The 24590-nt window shown below is 41.7% G+C and overlaps 1 protein-coding gene across 2 annotated transcripts in view; it reads right to left on the bottom strand.

Annotated features, from left to right (window-relative positions):
* Positions 1–804: 804 nt before the first annotated feature.
* The window catches only part of DPYS (dihydropyrimidinase), an 82982-nt gene continuing 59196 nt past the window's right edge, over positions 805–24590 (bottom strand). The window contains exons 8-10 of one of the 2 annotated variants that reach the window (XM_035276612.3): positions 12221–12428; positions 2532–2662; positions 805–1206 (exon numbers count right to left, since the gene is read on the bottom strand). In XM_035276612.3, coding sequence (XP_035132503.1) covers positions 2546–2662; positions 12221–12428 — 325 coding nt within the window. In that variant the 3' untranslated portion in view covers positions 805–1206; positions 2532–2545. The remainder of the gene's footprint in view (positions 1207–2531; positions 2663–12220; positions 12429–24590) is intronic. The other variant, XM_035276611.3, reaches the window with a different exon arrangement.

The following is a 24590-nucleotide window of genomic DNA, read 5'->3' as shown; positions in this document are numbered from 1 at the left end:
TATTATAAGGTGCAGCGATGGGTGTATGCGGGGCCTCCTATGGAGGAGCATGTGGATCTGGGTCAACCTCTTAGTGGGGGGCTATTTCAGCTGAATACCAAAGGTTGAGTAGAAATTGACTTCAAAAGCAATTTAAATATTTCTTTTGAGAGGATTCAGTAGTCTTATGGTAGAGTTTCCATTGTCAGCCAAAGCAGAGGAGAGAAATAAGTGTTTTAAGGTATCTCTTAACCAACAAAAAAAAAACGAGCTGTAGTTCGAACCAGAAGGATCTTCAGGTGCAGTTCACCATCCTTTCTTTGTGTGCTCAAAACAAATCACACCTGGGTAAGCTGAATTGCTACTGTCCTTTGTTAAATGCACAAATATACTCCTAAGTGAGTGTGTTGGGGGCACATGCACCTGCAAGGAGAGCATAATTGCCTCGATTTTATTCCGTGTTTTAAAAGTCCCTCTTGACCTAGTTACCCAGGAGAAGAAATTTTAGCTTCCCTGCACACACACAAGGATCATACCATAGACTAGGAAGTGTAGGGGAAGGAAGGCATTAACACAGCCTCTTTCAGCCATGCTGATTCCATTTAATTCTCTCAAATCCCGCATTCATCATTGTGATTGGTTAATTTGCCTTGGACTTATTTTTATCTTGAGCATCTAATTTTATTAGGTGGGATTTGCCGAGACCAGATTTCCAAAAGTTGTGGAAGAGACGCAGCCAGGAACTCATGTTCTCAAATAAAAACCAAGCTCTCAGAATCCCAATCCCACTAGTTAGGAGACACAAATAAATCAGATAACACAATATAAAATAATGATCTCAATGCTTATTAATTGCAATGAAAAGTAGAATCACAGAGCTATTTTAAAACGAATGTAACCATTTTTAAAAGAAACTATTTAAACAAGAAAATGATTTTTTAAAATTCAAAGTAAGAAATCTAGTACAAGTGAAGATGAGATTTTAAAGTATCATCAGTGAATTTCAACACAGCCTTTCCATCACAATAATATAAATTTGTACCTTCAACCTTACGCAGCAACAAAGACACAGTGAGAAAGACAGCAATTGCTTCTGAAAGAAAATCAAAGAAGCCTGGAGCGGTGATTTTTTTCTAAAGGATCCCAGGGAGTTGAATAGGGCTTGCTTCTCCAAGGGCTGATGTTTGGCTGTGAAGGGAATGCCTGCCACCTTTCCTCTGATTTTACCTTTGAAGAGAATAAAAGGAACTCACTGTAACATCTTCCCTCACAAAGAGATGCAGAATTCAAACCTAACCCCCAAGAAATGCTATAATCAAAGTAAACACTAATCCTGCTCCTATAAATGTCATTAATAGCATGTTATAGCATTCAATCACATTTCTTTCTCTTGCTAAATCTTCCCCTGAATTTTTAACAAAATCATCCTGGATTGGAATAATTCCGGTATTCTGAAAATGACAAAGGGTGAGAGACTTTGGGCTGGATAGCCTTGTTAAAGTCACAACATTCAATAATGAAAGAACATGGCATGTAGCACAGAGGGCTTTGCAATTCAAGCCCTCATTATCCAAATCCCTGCAGGAACAGGATTTATGCAGAAATCAGAGGTTGTGAAAATGTGAAAAGGTGCAGTGCCAGAGTATGTAGAAAGCCAGACCATTGTCAACCTGTGCCTCTCATTAACACAAATGTCTCACCAGGTCCATTAGGTCAACCTCTGGGGTTAAATCTTGTGCAGATGGCCACACGTTAAAAGTCTGAAAACGTATCACACGTTAAAAAAAATTAAGTCTAGTAAAACTGGCAAAACATGTAGATTTCATGAAGTTACTGGAAGTGATGGGTTAGGGAGATGGTAAAGTTAAAGCAAAGCCACTGTTAAATGGGGATCTGGCAGAGCAGCACCAGGAACAACTGAAGAAAGAAAACTGATGAGGATGATGATACTAGGCACTTCAAAAAACACAGATCTCATGTCAAAAGATAGAGAAAACTGATGAAGTGCTCAATACTTTTGCAGAAATGGCCGTATCTGTAATATTATTCCAAAAACTAATTGTGAAATAATCAGAACTATCAAAGAATTTTCCCGAAGGATTATAGCCCTTGAAGCAACATTTTATTCGTTTTTCATTCATTTTGAATCCTGGAACACAGTTGTATTTACAATATGAAGATCCATTTTTTCTAGATAAAGTCCTAATCCATTTATAAATTCTGACCATGAAATTGTACTCCCTGTCTGAAGCAGTTCCCTCTGTATATTATCAGCCTCCTGACTGCATCTTGCTCTTAGTTGATTCTCCAAGGTTGTAACTGAATGTTTCCTAATATCTCAAAGAATGACTCTCTAGCAAGCCCAAGGCCTTTTACAATCTGGAAGGCTTATCTACGTGCTCTGCTTTGATCAGTCTTCCCTTGGCTCAACTGCCCTTGAGTCTTCAATGACTGTTAAGCCTCTGACCTTGGTCTCTTCAACCCTTAAGAGGAGAGATGTTAATTTCATATGCTCTCATGCAGGAATACTTTTCTTGCCCTCAGTCCCTTACCAACAGCACATACTTCAGGGGTGGGCCTGTTTCCTGGTCCCGGCTGTGGCATCTTCCTTTGTCACTCTGGATTTCTGTGTGGTGACTTCTCCCTTATAGGGTGCACGCTCCACGGGGGTAGGTGTGCAAGTCTGAAAGAGAACATTTCATTTCTCTCTTGTGATTTATTTCCTTGAGTTCAAAGTGTAGCTCCCTTATGAATTGTGAGAGCAAAAAAAATCTTGTAAATTTATCACATGCCTCCCCATCTCCTTGCCCCTTCACAGAAATTCCTGGTGACCTTGAGTATCTGGCTTGTCCCACTTTTTGTGGGTATTAATCTGCAATGGACAGAGGACCAGGGACCCTCACTGGGGCCTCTGCCATACCTTCATGCCTTTCTGAGTCCCACAACGTTCTCCTACTGTCCTTTCCAGCATCCTTTTTCTTCTAGTTTCAAACCTACTCGCCTGAGTTTACAATGGTTCTTTGTACCTCTCTTAACACTCTCAGAGCAGTTGCTTTAGGTTCTAGCAATTTGTGTATGCTTTCCACTTTCCTGAGTATCTCTATGTATTGTGGATCTTCCACAGAATCTCACCTCTTCGGTGACTGACTATGCAGCCGAACCCTCTGATGGATTCAGCTAGAGCTGTCAGTGCTTGAGCGGTTTTGAAATTTAGACACACACACACACACACACACACACACACACACACACACACACACAGAGAGAGAGAGAGAGAGAGAGAGAGAGAGAGACAAATAACAAATTATTGTGGGTCTCATTTTGATCACCAAAACTAATACATTGTAGTGATCAACAGTATGACCTTTATAGTGAGACAGATCTGTTAGAATTCTCCATTTGCCATTTACTAGGTGTAGGAAACTGACAAGTTAATTAATACCTCCTGGCCTACTACCTCATCCAAAACCTGTCTCTCAGATATTTGAGAATTTCCAGAGCCAAAGCATTTTCTTCACTCATTCAGCAGATATTTACTGAGCTCACACAGGCCCAGACTGTGCCAAACACCGAGGATACACACAGAACAAGGCCACAACCCCTGCAGCCACGGAACTGGAAGCACAGCACAGTGTGTACTGAGCGCTCAGGAAATGGAGGGACCCCTGCCCTTCCCTCACCAGGCCAAGGCTCTGCCCACTTTCCGTATCTGTTTAAATGCTTTGCTGAACTTCCATTTTGGCTCACTGTTGACTCAGTCCTTGAGCCCTGTCGTCATCTTGAGGAAGACAGACACCATGAAATGAAGTGCCAGCCTCCCATTTCTGCCTTGGACCACCACATCTGAAATCTTAAACTCACCTAGTACCCGACTCTCTGGCTGCATCTTCCCTTTCAGGTCCTTGGTCCATGTGTGTGTGTGTGTGTGTGTGTGTGTGTCTGTGTGTGTGTGTGTGTGTGTCTGTGTTTTTCCTCTCCTGGCTTTACTTTCCAAGCCAGACTGCATGATATATCACTTAAACCTGGGGTGACTGTACAATTTGTCATCCAAACTAGGACACTTCTGAGAGTGAAAAGGGCACTAAACATAATTAACATAAGTATAATCCAGGCCCGTCCGAGCAAACCAAGATTATGTCCTTTCAGCTCATTCCTGCCTGTCACCTAGAGGGGCTTGCTTTCTCCCTGCTCCTCTTGGCATTTGTACTCAGCAAAGCCCATGGCATATTTCAGTTCAATCTTCAGGCTCTCCTGCAGTGAGCGCCTCTGGGCATGTGACCTCAGTGAGCAGACTTTTGTGCCGCCCACTGTGTGCTGTGCTGCCCTCCTCAGATTCCCACTCTGTCTCCCTCCTCCTACAACACTTCCTTCTACCTACACTACTTGCGCTTTCAGCTGTTCACTTTTTGTCTCTCTTGGACTCCTTCCTGGGAAGTGACTGCCCATGCCAGTGACTCAGGCGGGGGCCATCACATACGGGGCCTGTCCTCCTCACTCAGGGCTGGACTTGCTCTAAAGGCTGCTCCACACCAAGAGGATGCTTCCCCAGAACCCAGCCTGCAGGCTCTGGGAGCATGCACCACCCATGCCAGGCACATGGAAATCCTTCCTGGTACCTTCTGGTCAGGGCCATGCTTTTGCATGGGCTGGGCTGCCGCTCTCATTTTTGTGTAAATATCTTTGACTTCTCTCTTATCACTCAGCTCAGCTAACCATCAGTCTAGGAAGCTTTGGCCCTCTGTGCCGTATCCACTATCTCCTTTACCCGAGGTTTCTGGAATGATCTGTTCACTTGTCAGTCTCCCCCAACAGAGAGAGGACCCATGTGTTGCTCTGTTTCTCCCTTACAAACACTCAATAGATATGGGTGGAAGGAAATTTGAGGGAGGGAGGTGTGAAGGTGACTTCCCATCTAAGCTTGCTTTCTTCTTTTGATGGTTTGGCCTGGCCTGGGCTGACTCAGTTTCCCTCATGCTCTTTTGCTCTGTTGCATCATTTATCTGTTCTCCAGGCTGTACTTTATCTTTTCTTTTTATTTTTGAGACAGAGTCTCACTCTGTCACCCAGGTTGGAACGCAGTGACGCAATCTTAGCTCACGCAACCTCCACCTCCTAGCTTCACATGATTCTCATACCTCAGCTTCCCAAGTAGCTGAATTACAGGCGCACACCACCATGGCCAGCTAATTTTTGTATTTGTAGTAGAGACACGGTTTTGCTACATCGGCCAGGCTGGTCTTAAACACCTGACCTCAAGTCATCCCCCTGCCTCAATCTCCCAAAGTGCCGGGATTACAGGCGTGAGCCACTGAGCCTGGCCTGGGCTGTAGTTTTTCTGTGATCTGCTATCTATAAACTGCTTTCTGGTTGTTCAGTCATGGAGCCAGCGATGACTGGCTTGTCACCCTGGTCACGCTGACCATCACATGTCTCTAATCTGACTGGCTGGGGTCTAGCCGGTGCACAGTCTCTCTCGCCTGCCTCTGAGGCTCTGGGCAAAGCAGGTCTGCTTTCCTCTCAGAATGGTAGTGGATAGAAGGCATGCCTGCATGCACACCTCAGAAACAAGCAGCCTCCTCTCAGGAGTCTTGTGCTGTCTCACACTCCACAGTCTTTCCCTTTGATACATAAGTTGATGGAAATCAAAGATAACTTAAGTTCTAGTCTCAAGCCTCTCAACCCTTTTCACCTCTGAATATTTTCTCATCCTTAGAAGTGGTTTACATAAGCTCTACAATGGCTAGACTCACGCCTTCTTCATCTTTGTGTTACCTGTCGCCCCTGGCATTGTTCTCTGGGCATGTTTTAGGACATCACTAGATGTTCACTGTGACAAAATGGAAAAGTGATGGCGCTCTTTCTGCGGACTCTGAAACCATCACTGCTGTTATTCAGAAGTTCAGCTGCACGTTTGTTTTCTGAGTAGACTTAACCTACAACTCTTAGCAATCCTAGTCTTATTCCTTCTCGCTAATGACAATGGTAAACCTCCATCTGAAGCATGAACTGCCCAGCATGACACAGACCCCACCATATGGCAGAGCCATTGCTTAATGCATGTAGTTGACACTAGCAGTCAGGGTAAAAATAAAATGAGCCTCTTTCTCTGGCATCCCAGATGAGTATGATGATAATAAGGACTCCATCCCTATTCTCCTGGCTAAAAGCATACTCATCCTTAGAGGCCATTTATGCAGCTTAAAACACATAGAAAAACCAAGATGAAGAAACAGAGTATTCTGGGTTGAACAAAGAGAGCAGATTTATTTTCTCAAGTTTTGGGACTCCATGTTCTCCTGATGGTCTTCCTGCCTCACTGCTCAGCCTTCTCAGGCTCCACTGATGCTTGTTCTTCTCCTCCACCTCTGAAGGTTGGTGGGCCCAGAGCTCTATCTTAAGCCCCATTTCTTCTCTAACACAATCTCATTGGTGACCTTAGACTTGCAGTTTTAAATCTATATGTTATGATTCCCAATTTTTACCTCCAGCTTTAATGTCTCTTGTTCTCCAGATTCCTTTATCTCCTTTGTGCCCATTGACTACAGCACAAAGAGGTGTACGATTGTCTCAAACACAACTAGAACTTAACCACCGTGGATCACAGTTAAAACAGGTAGAACATAAGCTCTTTGTGATTAGACTGCTGTCATATTAATGCCTATATCCTTAGCATCTAGAACAGTGCCTGGTGCTTCACAAACATTTGTTAAATGAAGGGAGATTTCTTGACTGTAGGACTTCTTGAAACTTTTCTTTTTTGAGATGGAGTTTTGCTTTTGTTGCCCAAGCTGATGGCATGATCTCAGCTCACCACAACCTCCACGTCCCAGGTTCAAGCAATTCTCCTGCCTCAGCCTCCTGAGTAGCTGGGATTACGGGCATATGCCACCATGTCCAGCTAATTTTGTATTTTTAGTAGAGATGGGGTTTCTCCATGTTGGTCAGGGTGGTCTTGAACTCCTGACGTTAGGTGATCCACCTGTCTCTGCCTCCCAAAGTGCTGGGATTACAGGCGTGAGCCACTGCACCTGGCCAAAACTTTTTATGCTATTGGGCAATTATATCACCTCAGGGTAACATTATCTAAAATTATTTGACAGCTTTCTCAAGGAATAATACTTCAGGAGACTCAAGTCCTGTCAACATGCTATTGGAAGGCTAATCTGATTATGGCATCGTTTTTTCCCCTAGTACATGCTGGTCAAGATTAGTTATCACATCTTGACAGCACTTACTTCCATCTTGATGGTATCAGAGTCAAATAAAATGGCTTGAGGGTAAAACCACATGAGAGGCTATTGCTGTGGTTTGACTGTTTGTCCCCTCTCAGACTCATGTCAAAATTTAAATGCCATTGTAACAGTATTAACAGGTGAGACTTTTAAGAGATGGTTATGCCATGAGGGCTCTGCATTCATGAATGGATTAATGCTGTTATCTTGGGAGAGGATTCCTTATAAAATGACAAGTTTGGCCCTTTTGGCTTTCCTTTTTCTCCTCTCTTTGCCCTTCTGCCATGTGATGACTTCCTCCGTGGGATGACACAGCAAGAGGGCCCTCTCTAGATGCCAGTCCCTCATTCTTGGACTTCCTAGCATTCTGAAATGTGAGCCAATAAAGTTGTGTTTGTTCTAAATTACTCAACCTCAGATATTCTGTTATAGCAGCACAAAAGGTAATATAGAAGATATAGATGGTGCCTCAACTAGCAGGACATTGGTGGTTTACTTTGGTAGATGAGAGTTGAACTTGAATTCTCAGTATTTGATAATACTTGTCATTGTGACAAGTTAGAGAGAGAAATTAGAATTATATAATATATGGTTCTATAAATAAACAATTGCAATTATCATTATACTTTCATAACTGCAGAAATGGTTTTTGATGAGGTGACCAAGGAAAAAGAAAGACATAAATTGATAGAAAATTTAATTATATTAGGCTGGGTGCAGTGGCTCACACTTGTAATCCCAGCACTTTGGGAGGCTGAGGCAGGCTGATCACTTGAGGTCAGAAGTTCAAGTCCAGCCTGGCCAACATGGTAAAACCCATCTCTACTAAAAATATAAAAATTAGCCAGGTGTGGTGGCCTGCACCTGTAGTGCTAGCTACTTAGGAGGCTGAGACAGGAGAGTCATTTGAACCCAGGAGGTGAAGGTTGCAGTGAGGTGAGATCATGCCAGTGCACTCCAGTCTGGATGGCTGAGTGAGACTCTGTCTAAAAAAAAAAAGAAAATTTAATCATATTGACTGCCGAGATGGAACGTGCTGGGATGCTAGATTTTCTTTTTTTTTCTGTTTTTTATTCTTTTGAGGTGGAGTCTCACTCTGTTGCCCAGTCTAGAGTACAGTGGTGCAGTCTCAGCTCACTGCAACCTCCGCCTTCCAGGTTCAAGTGATTCTCCTGCCTCAGTCGCCCAAGTAGCTGGGATTACAGACATGCACCACCACACCCAGCTACTTTTTACATTTTTAGTAGAGAGGGGTTTCCACTATGTTTGCCAGGCTGGTCTCGAACTCCTAACCTCAGGTGATCCACTTGCTTCAGCCTCCAAAAGTGCTGACATTACAGGCGTGAGCCACCATGCCTGGCCAGGTGCTAGATTTTCTGAGAATAACAAGATCAACAGAGAAGAATCCCAAAGATGTTAATGACAGAATGCTGTTCACGGAGGCTAAGATATTAAAATATCAATAAAGACAACAGAACTTCCAAACACCAAACAGCAGATGCTGGTCCAACAGCAAACAGACCGCATGAACAGTGACTTACCGTAACTTACTGGGCGTAACTGACTTACTGGGCGTAACTTAGTGGGCGTAACTTGCTTACTGTAACTTAAGTATGTTGATCTGGCATAAACAACATTAACTTCAGAAAAGTATATAATGGAACATATTGCAAAAATAAAATCGCTGCTTGGACATAGCCTAAGCCAGCCCTCCAGACTCTGCTTTTCTCTTTTCTTTCACTTCCACGCACTCTCTCTCTCAGGTTGAACGAGACATCTACGTTGGCGGTCTCGGGGACTCCCGCAGGTCGGTAGCCCCCCGGCAGACATGCCGAACCCCAACAACTGGCCATTCCTGCTTGCCCTCAAACTTTTATCCCCTACAAAGAAATCTGAATATTTGAAATGAAAACCAAAGCAAGAGTTTTGATAACCTCATGTCAGTTTAAAAATATAGAGTTTTTACTATTCTTTTTCTTAACCTTCATGTGATACTTTTATCCTGTAAGTGGTCTTTGCCTAATGCCTTAGGGAACCATCTCCAGATAGTTCCCAAACCTCATTTCATTTTATCTATTTTATTTAGTATCTTTTCCATACCAACATTTTTTGAATAAGGCGTTTTCCATGATTTGGGTTTCATAACCATTTTCTTCCTTTTATTTGATTATTATTATTTTTTGGTCTCTACAGAGATCCAGTGGTACAGTACAGTGGGAATAAAAAAGATTTTATCATAAATCCTGGCTCTTGCGTTTACTTACTGCTTGACCCAGGGAAAGGTACTTAATATTACTGAGAGACTCAGTTTTCTATTCTGTAAAATGGGAATGATAATACCTATCACTTGGCTTGCTGTGTGGATTAAGTAAAGTAATCAATATAAACCACTTAGTACAGAGCTTGGCAGATAGTGCTTAAAACAACACACTATAACCATCATTTGTGGGTATTCTTAAAACAATACACACTGGCCGGGCATGGTGGCTCACGCCTGTAATCCCAGCATTTTGGGAAAAGAGAGACTTTTCCCAAAATGGATGCTGAGTAACTTATCCTTCATTACTTCATTTAACTCAATCTTTACAATTTACAGAATCAATTATTATTTAAGGATAAAGTTTTTGGAATCAGATAAGCAGGGTTTATGTTCTTCCCCTGCCATACACTTGCTTGTGTGATGTGGACAAATTTCTTAATTTCTTGAAGCTTCGATTCTCTAACTTTTTTCTTTTCTTCTTTTTTTTTGAGACAGAGTCTCACTCTGTCACCCAGGCTGGAGTGCAGTGGCATGATCTCAGCTCACTGCAACCTCCACCTGCCAGGTTTGAGCTATTCTCGTGCCTTAGCCTCCGAAGTAGCTGGGACTACAGGGGTGTGCCACCACACCCAGCTAATTTTTTGTGTTTTTAGTAGAGATGGGATTTTGCCATGTTTCTCAGGCTGGTCTTGAACTACTGAGCTCAGGCAATCTGCCTGCCTCGGCCTCCCAAAGTGCTAGGATTATAGATGTGAGCCACTATGCCTAGCCAGTTCTCTAATTTGAAGTGAAAATAAAATACCTCCCTCCCTCCCAGGGTTTTTGTAGTGGCAGAGACCTTAACAGTGTGTCTTGCATTCAGTAAGCACTCTCTAAATGTTAGTGGTGCTGTTATTTATCACATACATCTTCAGAAACACCTAGGATCCTAGGATTCTTAAAGTTACCACCTACTCGTCACCCATTCGTATTAACATTTATAAACGAGCTCCCTAGAAATATTAACTGTAGCCTTAAACCGTCTATTTTGACTGAAATACAGCATATAAAGAACTGTGGCATTTCTAAGAATTTGAAGCACACTAGAACACTTGTTTACCCAATCAAAGCCTTAGAAAGTGTTTAAAAATGGATAAATCTCGGGTAATGGACTCTGGGATTCCACAGGTAAAAAAGTTTCATAAGATATTAGAGGAGAAAGAGTCTACCAAATCCAAATGAATTGGATAAAAAAAAAAACAGCCAGAGCACTCTGGAAAAAGAGATGTACATTTGAAAATGATAGGGTTGCAAACACTATCATCTACATGGCCAGGCAAGTAATGCGTGAAGCCTTCTGAGTGAAAACCGGAAATGCTTCCTAGCTAGGTGCTTGCCATCCAGCTCTGGCCTATTGGAGTCATGTGGGATTGAGAACACAGGATTGCCTCCCCGACCCCCAAATCCAGAAATCTAGATTTTTAAAATCTAAAATTCTCTAATATTTTAGTGTATTTGATGTAGAGAATTTTAAAAACTATTTCACACTCTGTGTGAACTAAACAAAACTTGTGCGAACTAAACAAAACTTGTGTGAAAGCAAGCCCAAATAGTTTTTTTTATAATAACAGGGGGTTATGATACAGATTTGGTTGTCAGAAGGGGAAATCAAAGAGACAAAACTGACATTTATTGACCTCCTACCAACATGCTGCCCAGGCTGGAGTGCACTGGCATGCCTGGATAATTATTTTTTATTTTTACATTTTTTGTAGAGATGGAGGTCTCACTCAATCGGTTGTCCAAATTCCCGGCCTCAAGTGATTCTCTCACCTCTGTCTTCCTAAGGGCTGGGATTACAGGTGCGAGCTACTGCTTTGCGTCATGCCTTTCATTTTAAAAACCCATTTGATTGTCACAGTTTGTTAGGAAGGAAACATTGTCATTTTCCAGATAGGGAATTGAGCCCATGGAGGATTAAGAAATTTGCTCAAGGCCACACAGCTAGGAAATGATGTGAGAGCAAGACAGAATTCATATTTAGATCTTCTCCACCCTAAAACTCCACCATTGCTCTGGTGGGCATAAAAACGGACCTTGCAGATCTTCAGCTAATAGGAATGCAATTTTTCAAGGGGCTGGTGCTGAGCTCTGAAATCCATTATACTTTTGCACAGAGGTTACACTTCCCACAGTGGTTCTCAGTCAGTGACAGGGCCTGGTCTGCACCTGGGAGATCTGAGACTTGGCTCAAGGACTCCCTGAAGGCCTTTCTCAGCCTCCCCTAGACTGTAGGGTATTCTAGTATGCTCCTACACATTCTCTCTCTTTCTTTTCTTCACCAGTGTCAGACTTAACTTGCAATCTGAGGGCTCTCCCAATCTTCCAGCCAACTCCTGGTTTCTTTCACAGATGTTTCCCTTAATAAAAACTCATACCCTTTATCCATCTGGGTGTCTGCCTCTTGGAGGACCCTGACTAACACAATTGCCAAAAGTCCCCACCAAAGGCCCTGAACGTGCCTGGGAAAACGTGACCTAGTACATCTGGAAATCCCGAACAGACCTATCAGTCTGCAAGGGGAAATGCATCCATCCAATAATGATCCTTTCTCTAAAAACTGCCATCTGTAATCTCTCATATCAGTTCTGACATCCCAGGACTGTATTAAACCAAGTGTGTGTATCAATACCACCACTAACAACCAGCCAGACATCCAGGAGCAGGTGACAGTCCGACCTGTGGCAGTATCCCACTGTGGCACACTCACCTGGTCGCGCTGCTTTATTCGTTTGTAAATATATTCAGCAAATGGTTTTCGAGGAATAAACTTCCCATCGCCTGCCGTGACACTGAACACTCCAGCTTCATACACCACTTTGCCTCTTGAAATAGTCACAAGGGGCACCCCGTGGCAAACCATGCCCTCGAAAATGTTGAAGTTAACAGCCTGATGATGAGTTTTTGCTGAGATAGTCCTATATTTGTAAAAACAACAAAAAAGTTCTGGATCATCACCAGCTCACTTGATTAATATAAAATGTCAGAAGAAGAATGACTTAGAATAAAATTTAGCAACTCAGTAAGTCATAGCTTCATCACCGTAACAAGTGACTTTAAGAATAGAACATAACATTAATATTTCATTACAAAGTAATTACATTTTTCTGAGAGAAAAACCCAAGAGATCATTCTTTAAGGTGATTAATGAGGATGGAGAGCGTGGAAGGAGGGCATTATCTTTTATGTTCAGATTTTAAGATTATTTTTATTTATATGCTGACAACACATTTTTTCATTTTTTAATTATAAAACATTTTTAAACGCAGATGACTGATGAACACAATGACCCCATATTCAGCTTTATGAAATTTTAACTTTTTGTAGATAGAATGGAGGCGTATTTAACACCCCTTCCCAAGTCCCATGCCCGTTCCTGCGTTCCCAAAGGAAATAGCCATTTGATAGTTAACAAACTGGATTTGGTAGTTATCAAGGAAAATTATGTATAGAATTTCTTTCATTGTCTGCAGCAAAACTAGAAATTTGAAGATAATAGAAATAACCAAATATGTTGGAATATAGTATCTTAGCATATTCTATGTCATGCATTTGTCATCGTGTAGCTTATTAATACTTTTCAATCTTACACAATGTGATTGACGATTTGCAGGCTGGGTATTTGAAAATGCCGTATGCCTCCTTTCTTAAATCTCGTTAAATAAAAAAGAGAAAGAAAATGGTCACAGTGAATCATACGAGCATAATCTGAGTCCTTTTTTTTTCTTTTAAATTTTTTATTTTCTTCGGTTTTTGGGGAACAGTCGTGTTTAGTTACATGAGAAAGTTCTTTAGTGGTGATTAGTGAGATTTTGGTGCACCCATTCCCTGAGCAGTGTTCGCTGAACCCAATGTATAGTCTTTTATCCCTCACCCCTTCCCACCCTTTCCCTCTGAGTCCCCAAAGTCCATGGTGTCATTCTTATGCCTTTGCAACCTCATAGCTTTGCTCCCACTTATGAGTGCAAACATACAATGTTGGTTTTCCATTCCTGACTTACGTCACTTAGAATAATAACATAATCTGAATTCTGATAGAAGGTTCTACAATCCCTCTCAGGAATGGATTGAAGAGATACATTTTGCTAAAATCCTCAAGGCTGAGTGAGTCCAAGAAGGAGCAGCCCAAAGTCCCCCCAGCTTATTTGGAAGGGCCGAAGAGGAAGCCCTGGCTGCTGTGTGCAGCAGTCCTAGAAATGAACAAGATAACACTGGCCTGGTCCGTGGTCCAACTGCTTACTTGGTTTCCAATCCTAACATGCCCAGTCAGAATTCTTGACGTTTAATGCTGACCACAACCCACCCACTCGAGTTTGCTCCTCCCTTGAGTTCTCATCTCGGTAAATGACATCACCATCTGTCTTTCCTCACCCTTCAAACCAGCATCAAGCTACTTTGTTTTACCTCCTCTTAAAGTAAACTCCCTCGCCTCCTCTTCATGGCTCCCACTGGAATCTGTACCATCATCTTTCACCTGAACAATCCCAACACCTCTTACTGGCTTCTTTGTTTCAGTTCTTCTGCATTTCTTACCACTCTCCACAAAGCTGCTCAAATTATCATTTAAAAATGAAAATCTAATCATGTCACTTTCCTTCTTGAAACCCTCAGTGGCTCCAGGCTGTTACCCAAGAGCAAAATAGCTGTTAAAAAGCACAGTGATGATAATAAAAAAGAATCTGCTCCCAGTGAGAAACAGCCTTCATGGAAAAGAGAAAGAGGAGCATCTAGTAAGTCAGGGGGATCACTTATAATATCTCATTCCATCTTTACAACTCCTCTCTAAGGTAGAGAGTATTTTCCACATTTTACAGGAAAAGTAAATTGAGATTTAGAAAGGTTATTTCACTTACCAAAGGACATATGGCCAGTTTGACGAAACTGGAACTTTTTATTTTTATTTTTTGAGACAAGGTCTTGCTCTTGTTGCCCAGGCTGGAAGTACAGTAGTGCGATCATAGCTCACTGCAATCTCTACCTCCTCAGTTTAAGCGATCCTTCCACCTCAGCCTCCCAAGTAGCTGGCACTACAGGCACGTACCACCACACCCGGCTAATTTTTGCATTGTTTTTGGTAGAGACAGGGTTTTGCCATATCACCCAGGATGGCCTTCAACTCCAAGGCTCAAGCAATCCACCCACCTTGGCTTTCCAAAGTGTGGGGATTACAGGCATGAACCACTGCACCTGGCTAAAAACTTAGATCTTTTTATATTTTTAAAATTTTTAATAAAAATGACTTTTTGGTGTACATTTCTATGATTGTTTACACATAGACAGATTTGTGTTACCATCACAACAATTAAGACACAGAACAGTGCTACCACTCCTCCAGACTCATACTATCCCTTTGCAGTCATGCCCTCCCCCAATCCCTAACACCTGGCAACCACCGATCCATTCTTCATCACTATAGTTTTCTCTTTCCAAGATTGTCATATAAGTGGAATCATAGAGTAGGTAATCTTTTAAGACGGACTTCTTTAATTCCACATCAATCCTTTGAGATTCATCCAATTTGTTGTGTATCAACAGTTCCTTCTTTTTTGTTGCTGCATAGTATTCCATGGTACGAACATACCACAGTGTGTCATGCATTCACTCACTGAAGCCATTTGGGCAGGTCCATGTTTTGCATGAGTATTTCTCTAATGTAAATACCCAGGAGTGAAATTGCTGGGTCATATTTTAAGTGTATGCTGCAGCAAAAAGAGCTTGCAGTGACCTTAGGAACCAACTTACTGATACAAAGAAATGTTAAAGAATCACCAAGGAGCAGGAGGCAGGTACAAACACAACAATAATTTCAAACACTAAGGAGGAGGGAAGGGTATTCATCAAGTGGTAAGTAATGTCACTAAAACAGAAAAATGAAGAAAATATTTAAAGGAATACTAAGTATAGAATGAGTTATGTTGAATTACAGTAATGAAAGGTACAAACTCAAAGAAAATAAAGCTGGAAACAATATAGAGGGGCTTCAGACCTTCAGGGTGAAAGGACTTTTTATGGTCATTATAATCTGCCAAATATTTCCAGAGGCTGAGTTGCTGCATTCCTACACATCACAGTTGTGTTGATGGCAGGGACTCTTGGGATTGTATTACAGCATGCTATATGAAGATTTTTGGACTGATGCATTAGTAAGGTTGTGTATGAAGAAAGTGAAATGAATTAAAATTTGTGCTGAAATGGTTATTTGAAGTACATGAATGGGAGGAAAAAAGAAATTCTTAAGAGTTAATGAAGCTCGTAGGAAAAACATTTAACAGAATAAATAAGCTTGATACACAAAGATTGTCATTACAAGGTTGCCTAAACTATTTAAAAACTGAAGCATAACTATTTTCCAATATCTATCCTATAAATACTAGGCATTTATAAAAGACTAGAATTAAAAATACTCTAGGAAGCAAAAACCCTGACAATTATGTAATATCAAATGGAAAAACAGTGATAGAGTATGTACATTATGTCTACCAGAAAAATAGATATGCATATGGGCAAATACAAGAGGGAATATACAAAGTAGCTTTTTGTGGGCTAAGAAAAGGAAGATGGCGGATTCCAAGTATTTTCAGAGCTCTTGTTATTTTGTTTTCTTGATGTAAGTTGTGATTTTAAAATGAGGTTGACACAGCAAAATATCAAATCAGATTTCTTTGCCTCATGCCAAAAGAAAAAAAAGTGTCATTACCTTGACTTTCTTAACCTTGGGGTTAGCAAGAGAAATCAGACAATTAACAATTAGTCAACATCTAAGAGATTCTTTATAAGTCATTATGTAAATGAAGTCAAATTAACACAAAACGTAAATCTGAGGCATTATCACAAGCAGCACAAGGAATGTGCTTCCACTTTCACATTGGAAGGCGTCTGACAGGGTGTCATTCGTCACCCAACTTTTTCCTTCCAGCTAAAGTTGTAATTCTCCAATCTTAGGAGCTTTCACACTTCTGAATCCTTGCACAGGAAGTTCTCTTTTCCCTAAATGTCCTCCTCACTTCTGCCCTCTCCCTTCCCTAAAACTGCACCCAAGAATCCTGGTCCCTAGGAGCTGACCTTAATGACTCGGGGTGAAACTGATCATTTTCCTCTGTCGTTTAGCATTATCTGACTGTCTTACAACGATCTCTTGTCAAACCTCTCTTTTCCTACTTGGCACACACTTGAAGACACAGACTAGGTTGGTTTAGCTTCAGCACATACTAAATGCTTTATAAATGTGTATGTGATGATCAAATAAAAAGATTGCATGATTGTCCTCCTGTTTAGTCAGGTCGGTTTAAATTCCTGCTTCCATTGAACTCAGACGTGACTGTGTTTTGGAAATAGAACACTGAAGCAAATGAGAGGTAAACATCCATTCCATTTCTGTTGGGTACCCAATATTTCTAGCATGCTGTGCAGGTTAATTAGTAATGAATAAATAAGTAAACTTGGTATAACTATTATTCTTAGTGGCATCTTAGCTTATATCAAATACTTGTTCATTAATACCTACAAATACTTGGCAATTCTAATTTTACCAACTGTAATAAGCACATAGCTTAGTATTATTACTTCGTTTCCCAGATGATAATGCTGAAATAGAGCTCTCTCAGAACTTGCCCAAGGGTCATATAGTTCAATATTGAATGAACTTTCAACTTTTGAGAATACTGTAATATTTGTAACTCTGCCATAAAAAAGTTTTAAAAATTGTGGTACATTTTTAATATTTAATTATAGATAGTTTTCAACATAAAAATACAATGCAATATCATCACACGATTTATCATATTATTACAAAACATTATTTAAAATCCAAGCATTTGTTATACAGTATGGGAGACGTGGTCCATTACTGGAACAAATGCAAGTTCAGAGTCACACATCTTTGTAAGGACATCTGTCGTTCCTTTGAACACACTTCCTCTGAGGAATTCTCCCAATAGTAGAAGCCAAAAACATGTCTACCCAGCCTTCATTTCAGCTGGGGCCCAGGCATGTGACCTGGGCTCCTTCGAAATGACGCCTTAGCACCAGACTTTGCCTGGCAAGTTGGTGACACAGGAAGCAGCTACCACAGGAATCCATGTGGAGGATAGAGATGGGTCAATCCTGGGTTTAGGGCCAGCTGTGACAGGATTCTAGCAGTAGGATTTGAGCTCCACCTCAGTGAGGTGATCGGCAGTATCTGTACCTAGAATCAGGATCAGAGCTCTCTGATGCCCTGTCAGATGCCTGGGGCATTGGTCCTAGCTGTTTGACCTCTCAGCTTGGTCCACCAGTCCTTCTGGAGAGTCTATGAGCCACCCAGTATCCTTTAACACGTTCTCTTTTTGTTTGACTATTTAGAATAATTTCTCTTGATTGTAGCTAAGAACCCTGCCTGACACAGCTTTTTCTCTCAATGCTTGCAACGTATCTATGGGACTTTTAGAAAAATCTGCTTTTGTGATAATTTGAAAAGCACAAATTTGAGGCCTTTCTTGAATGTGAAGGCTGAGCCCAATTGCCCTCCAGGCATTGTCTCTAAGAGAGGACTTGGACAGAGGTGAGTGTTTAGCACAGTATCTTAACACCCATCTAGGGCCATTGTCATAGAACACATGGGAACAGGCCCATCTTTTCAAAACTCACCCTGTGCCCTAATTTCACTGCAATGAAACATCCCCCAGATTGTTGTAGCTTGCCCAAAGTGGCTTATCCTGATGCAGCTCAGGTCCAGGTGTAAAGGCCAAAGTCAGACTCATATAACCTCCCCTGCAGAGCTGGGGAGGCTCATGTCATCTGATGAGCAGGCAATGCTTTGAAGGCTTGGAGAAAATCTTTGAAGAAAGCAAGAAAACAGGCCAGGCACAGTAGCTCACATCTGTAATCCCAGCACTTTGGGAGGCTGAGGCGGGCAGATCATTGAGGTCAGGAGTTCAAGACCAGGCTGGCCAAGATGTTCAAACCCCATCTCTACTAAAAATATAAAAGATAGTGGGTCATGGTGGTACATGCCTGTAGTCCCAGCTACTCAGGAGGCTGAGGCAGGAAAATCAGTTGAATGCAGGAAGCAGAGGTTGCAGTGAGCCGAAATGGCAACACTGCACTCCAGCCTGGATGACAGAATGAGATTCTGTCTCAAAAAACAAAACAAAACCAGAAAACCCACATCCAGGCTGTGACTAAGAGGGATTCAGCTAATGGATCAATACACTATTGTCATCAGGTGCAGTGACACTGTGAGACATTTGGAGCAGGCGTCGTGTATCTTTGCAGCATATTTTAGCTTTTAAGTGGGCCCCACACACTATTCCATCCTGAGACATGTCGGATAACACGAACTGTAGTTTGGCCCCTTGACATCCATTCTCCCATCTTCTGGTGTCAGCACCCCAGTTTTTCTTTAAGAAACTACTTTCCTGCTTTGGAGATCATCTGACAAGACCCTTAAGCATGGTTGCCTGCTTTTCCCTAACCAAGAGATGGGCAATTGTATTCTCTTTCCCAGGAATTTAGAATCTTTTTCAGAGTGACAAAAATAATTAAAGGTGGTTGGAGGGTACATCCATGAGCTCAGACCAATTCCTGCTGCCAGCTGCCTGGGGCTGCCCTGGGCTCCATCCATTCCACACTGGAGCAGGGACTGTGCTGTCCATCTGTGAGCTCCCCATGGCCTTCCCACAGAGTGTGTTTTTACTGAGGTGAGCACCGATTAGTTACCAAGGTTTGCAACCAGAGTCCCTGACTGATAGACACCTTATTCTGTGGAGAATAATTCCCTTAATTAAGAGCCGATGGATGTTTCTGAGGCAGAGTTGAAAAGGTCTGTGACTCAAAAAGAACCAAGAAGACATGTTCAACTCAATCTTTCAGCAGAGCAGATGAAGATGCGGGGTGATGTTCTCACTCCATTTGAAGGCAAAAGCAAAGAGCTGCAAGATTCACTACTAAATATTTTCTAATTTGCCAAGTGCAAAGCAGCTCAAGAGAGTGGCAATTGTGTGAAACACCTTCTCTCTAATGACTAATCGGACCTCTAGGATTTTGGCCTGCTCTGGCAGCAACAGGAAGGATGCAGAATGTTGAAAGCCTGACCGTCTAGGGAGTGAGGCTGAGTTCCTGGCAGCTGACTTCATTAGTAGATTCACAGAAAGGGTATTCTTCATGGTCACTCTGCCCCAAGGCAACAGCTGCTCTTTGTCAAGCTCACTTTAAGCCTGTATGCACGTCTCACTGCAGAAGGGTGTCAAGCTTGTCTTACTGAGTCCCAATTATATACATCTCCAAGGCAGAAGCAGATACAGAAGCAGAAGCCCTGAAAACATTAAGCTATTTTCTTACTTAGCCAATAACTTCGATACCACTCATATCACGGCTGCAGAAAAACATTCTATCCCTTTGCGAATAGCATTCTGTCAAGAGCACGTGCTCTTACAGATGAGGAAATCACTGAAGCAGAGCCTGCAGGAGATGGCAACACCACCCATGTGCATTCAGAGGGAACACTGTAGAGAGGAAGAGAATTTCTTAGAGTAATGTGGGTCTCCCCGACCCCAGAGAAATGACTTGTTTTAGGTATTCTGTTATATTCTCTCCCATTCAGGCACTTTGGCCTTGGAACACATTGATTCTTACCAGGTTGCCATGAGAAACGAAAGAAAGTTAATAGAATCATGTCAGGATTATTAGTGGCATCTTTAAAAATATACCTCATCAGCCAAGTGCGGTAGCTTATGCCTGTAATCCCAGCACTTTGGGAGGCTGAGGCAGGTGGATTATAAGGTCAGGAGTTTGAAACAGCCTGGCCAATATGGTGAAACCCCGACTCTACTAAAAATACAAACATTAGCTGGGCATGGTGGTCCGTGCCTATAGTCCCAGCTACTCGGGAGGCTGAGGCAGAAGAATCTCTTGAACGCGGGAGGTGGAGGCTTCACTGAGCAGAGCTCATTCCACTGCACTGCAGCCAGAGCAACAGAGCGAGACTCTGTCTCTCTCTCTCTCTCTCTCTCTCTCTCTCTCTCTCTCTATATATATATATATATATATATATATATATATATATAGATAGATAGATATATGCCTCATCTCTCTACATTGTGTTGTGTGATGCCTTATATATTCAATGTGAAACATAATAATCATGACATCTTCCTGTGAGGTAGGTACTATTATTATTATTCCTATGGGCTAAATGAAGATGATGAGGCACAGAGAGATTAATAACACTCACCCCATGTTATACAGCTAACAAGTTCATGTAGCTGAGATATGAATATGATGTATGATAAAAGCCTGGGCCTTTGGCTTCAGAGGTTGTGCTCTTAACCCCTAGAAAATACTGCCCCTCAAAAGCTTTATGGGAAGCTGCCTGGAAAGCATGCTGCTAATGAAAACATTTTTAATCCACCAGAAGATAAATGGAAAGTAGCTTGTTCCATACTCCATGATGTTTCTTGGTCTGTTTTCTGTTCAGGAGTAAAGGATTTAGGACGCTATTAAGAATTCCTTAAGCCAAAATTGGCCAGTCATTCTTGATGTAATCACATACAGGATTTTCTTTTAAACGTGTATTCTGTCTATTTCAAACTACCTCTTCTGTCAATTTCTTAGATGTGACAAGTTATATAAATGGGGAGCAATGCAGCCACATCTCTGGAAATGCTAAATGGTGCTAGTTCAAGTACATTGTCATTATTAAGCAAAGTTGCCGCTCACTGCACCCATCAGTCTTCCACCCTCTATTCAGACTTCTGCACCCGCCTCCTACAGAAGAGAAAATGGGAATTGCCTTAGCCACGTTATTAAATCTAAATTGGACAATAACCTGGAACTCTATTGGTGCTCAGTGGGTGACAAAATATTTAATGTGGGTTTATAAAAATGCTCCCCAAACATCGACTTAAAGAAATAAAGTTCACTCTGCTATTTTGCCCTTGGAGGTATGTAATATAGGTCATGCATGGTGGTGTAGATCATGGTGAGATAAACTAGATTTGGACACGAGCAAGCTGACCTTGGATGTAGGTACCATGCCCTTCACCTCTTATGCCTGACACAGTACTGAGCAAACAGAGGCATTTTATGTATGTATTTGTTTATCTGCAAATAAGTTACTAGCAAATTTCTGGATTACTACTTAGCATAAATATTCCATGTTCTATATGGTAGTTTTTAGAAAGTGGGAAACTAAAAATAATTTAGTGTCTTTAAGGAACAGGAACTGAATGTGAGTCAGCCAAGTTAGCATGATTCTAGAATGTATGTCTTATGAATATTAAACAGGTAAGTGCTTACAGGTAAGGTATGATTACTGGCCTGACATACTGGTGAGAGTTAGAAATAACTTTCTGGGGTGACGTATGGACTTGGTCTTATAATTTTACTGTCATTTTTTCCAGGGAGCTGTCTTGCCTTTGGCAAGCTGACATTGCTTGACAGACTACGGGCACAACTTGAGCAGGAAAAGATGTCAGTTTCCAATATAGAAATATACTGGGTAAACCTCGCACAACATCCTTCCTAAAAGTACACAAGAGGCCAGGGACTTATTGGTCTGTTCAGTTCTAGCTCCATATTTTAGGAAGAAAAAGGAATGACTAGACTATGAAGGGAAGGCAGGAAGGAGGGCTCTGAATTTAAGGGATGGAAAAGAGAAGTTGGATAACAGAAATGTCTGGGGACTTCTAAACTTTACTCTTTTTTTAAAAAGGAAGACTACCTATTTTCCCTCCATCCCTACTGAGGGAAATAAAAGGAGTTAGTAAGCATAAATGCTGACAGATGAAATGTAGTTTGACACTGGAAAATAACTTCCTGACAGCCAGGGAGTGAGGTATGTTAGTAAAAGACAGAAGCAAAGTCTATGGTCAAGCCAGACAACCATGTAACCCAGAACACTAAGGAATTGTGTGAAAGCCACAAAAATAGGCTGCAGCCCCCCTTTGAAAGTCAGAGAGAACTTCACGTTCTGCAATTCTAAGAATCAAGACCTGGCCTCCAACTTTCCTGAGAAGGTAACAAGGCAAACAGAAACATAAATGCCCCATGATTTGATGCCCAAGTCATAAGGGAAGGAGCACTCAGAAACTCCAAAGCCATCTTCTTAAAATAGGCATAACAAATATTTATGGCCTCTTTGCTCTGAGCTAGGCATTAAAAGCATTATCTTTAATCCTTACAGTAAACATATAATAACATATAATGTCAATATTATTATTATTATCTCTATTTTACGGATGAGAACACTAAGGCTGAATGAGATTAAGTTGCCTAAGACACAGTTGGCACATGGAAAAACTACATCTTGAATTCAGATCTGTGAAGTAAAAAGGGTTCCCAGCTCATCTGAACCTCTGCAGGGTCTGTAAGTTCTTTTGGAAGTGGCCAGCGACAGTCAGTAACCATGCAATGCTCACTGTACTAGCACTAAGTTTATATATTTCTGCCACGGCTAGGAAGTTTTACCTAATGCTCACTGCTGAAAACCATCTGTTAGTTTTGAATTGATGAAGCCACTTATGATCTAAGTGTTTAAGTGGAATTTGTTTGGAATTTTCTAAACTTAAATGAGTGAACAAAGTAACAGCTGTGAATAACAAAGTAACTTCCTGCTTCACTGTCTGAAGACTGTGCTGTGGAACAATAAGGCAAAAAGCCCTACAGGCATCAAAGGCTCCGTGGTGTGAACTGGAGATCAGGATGTCCATCTGAAGAGATGACCTTGGATACTCAATGAGAGGAGTCTGCAGTCCTCAGATCTCTAAACCAGGTTGGCAAACTATGGCCCATAAGCCAAATCTGGCCCACAGCCTGCATTATAAATAAAGTTTTATTGAAACACAGTCACATTCATTTACATATTATCTGTTGCTGCCTTTACAGTACAACAGCAAAGTTGAGGAATAACAACAGAGTCCCTATGGCCCACAAAGCCTAAAAATATGTACTATGTAGCTCTTTACGAAAAGTTTGCTTTTCCTCTGCTCTGAATGTCTTTAGTGGCAAAAACAAATAAACAAACAAAAAGTAACAATAACAACACAAGCCTCCTGAAGAGTAATGGGAAGACCTAAAACTTGGTGTGAGAGAGCCACAAGTCAGAAAAAAATGACAGGCAAGGACCTAAAGGGAGTGAAAAAAAAAAAGGGATGGGAAAAAAGAAAAAGGAACCACAAAAAGTTGCAGTGGCAGTGGGACACCAATGACTGTCCCCACAGCGTCAGGTGTGGCCACTATCCATGACGCATCTGCTGTATTCCAAGTCCTTTCAGGTACATTGCCTCATGGAATCTCTCAACAATCCACATTTGTATTGCCACTTAACAGATGAGAAAACAGAGACACAGAGAGCTTGAGTAACTTTTGCCACTTAACAGATGAGAAAACAGAGACACAGAGAGCTTGAGTAACTTTTGCCACTTAACAGATGAGAAAACAGAGACACAGAGAGCTTGAGTAACTTTTGCCACTTAACAGATGAGAAAACAGAGACACAGAGAGCTTGAGTAACTTGTCCTGAATCAGCAGGGCCAGAAATCAAACGTAACAGGCTGATGCTGAACCCACTCCACTCTCCTGCCCCAGTACTCCAGCCATCAGCGTTCATCCCCTGCTCAGAGGATGAAAGCACTATACTCTTCACTCATTCAAATGATTACCTGACACTGGAGTTTTAATAGTAATTATCTACTTTCCATCTGGGTGAAAACTTGGTGACAGCTAATCATCTCTTCCAGCCATGGTGCATGCTAGCGTTTCACTGACACTCCTGAAATAGAGCATCTTGGAGGCTCTGTCAGAGCTAGAAGCTCAGCCTCAGGGTCCCAATTAGCAATTAAGTTGTATGGTTCAAGCTCTGCCCAATCTAAAAGGTGTCTGCTTCTAGGAAGCACAATCAGCTGGTGCTAATGTAGTCACTGTAACATCACCTCTCTCTGCCTGGAGCAGGCACAAGGCTGAGTCCAAGGTGCTGTTGCTGAAAAGCTGCAGAACTGCAGGCCTTGAAACTGACTCAGCTTCACCACGGAGCATGCCTGAGGGCATTCATGCAGGAGGTGGGTGGGGAGCAGCATCCAGGAGGGCACAATGAGCTACCCTCCACG

The sequence above is a fragment of the Callithrix jacchus genome, chromosome 16 (assembly GCF_049354715.1).
Source record: "Callithrix jacchus isolate 240 chromosome 16, calJac240_pri, whole genome shotgun sequence".
Lineage (NCBI taxonomy): Eukaryota > Metazoa > Chordata > Mammalia > Primates > Cebidae > Callithrix > Callithrix jacchus.
Note: the sequence above shows the minus strand (reverse complement) of the source record. Positions and strands in the feature narration are given on the sequence as shown.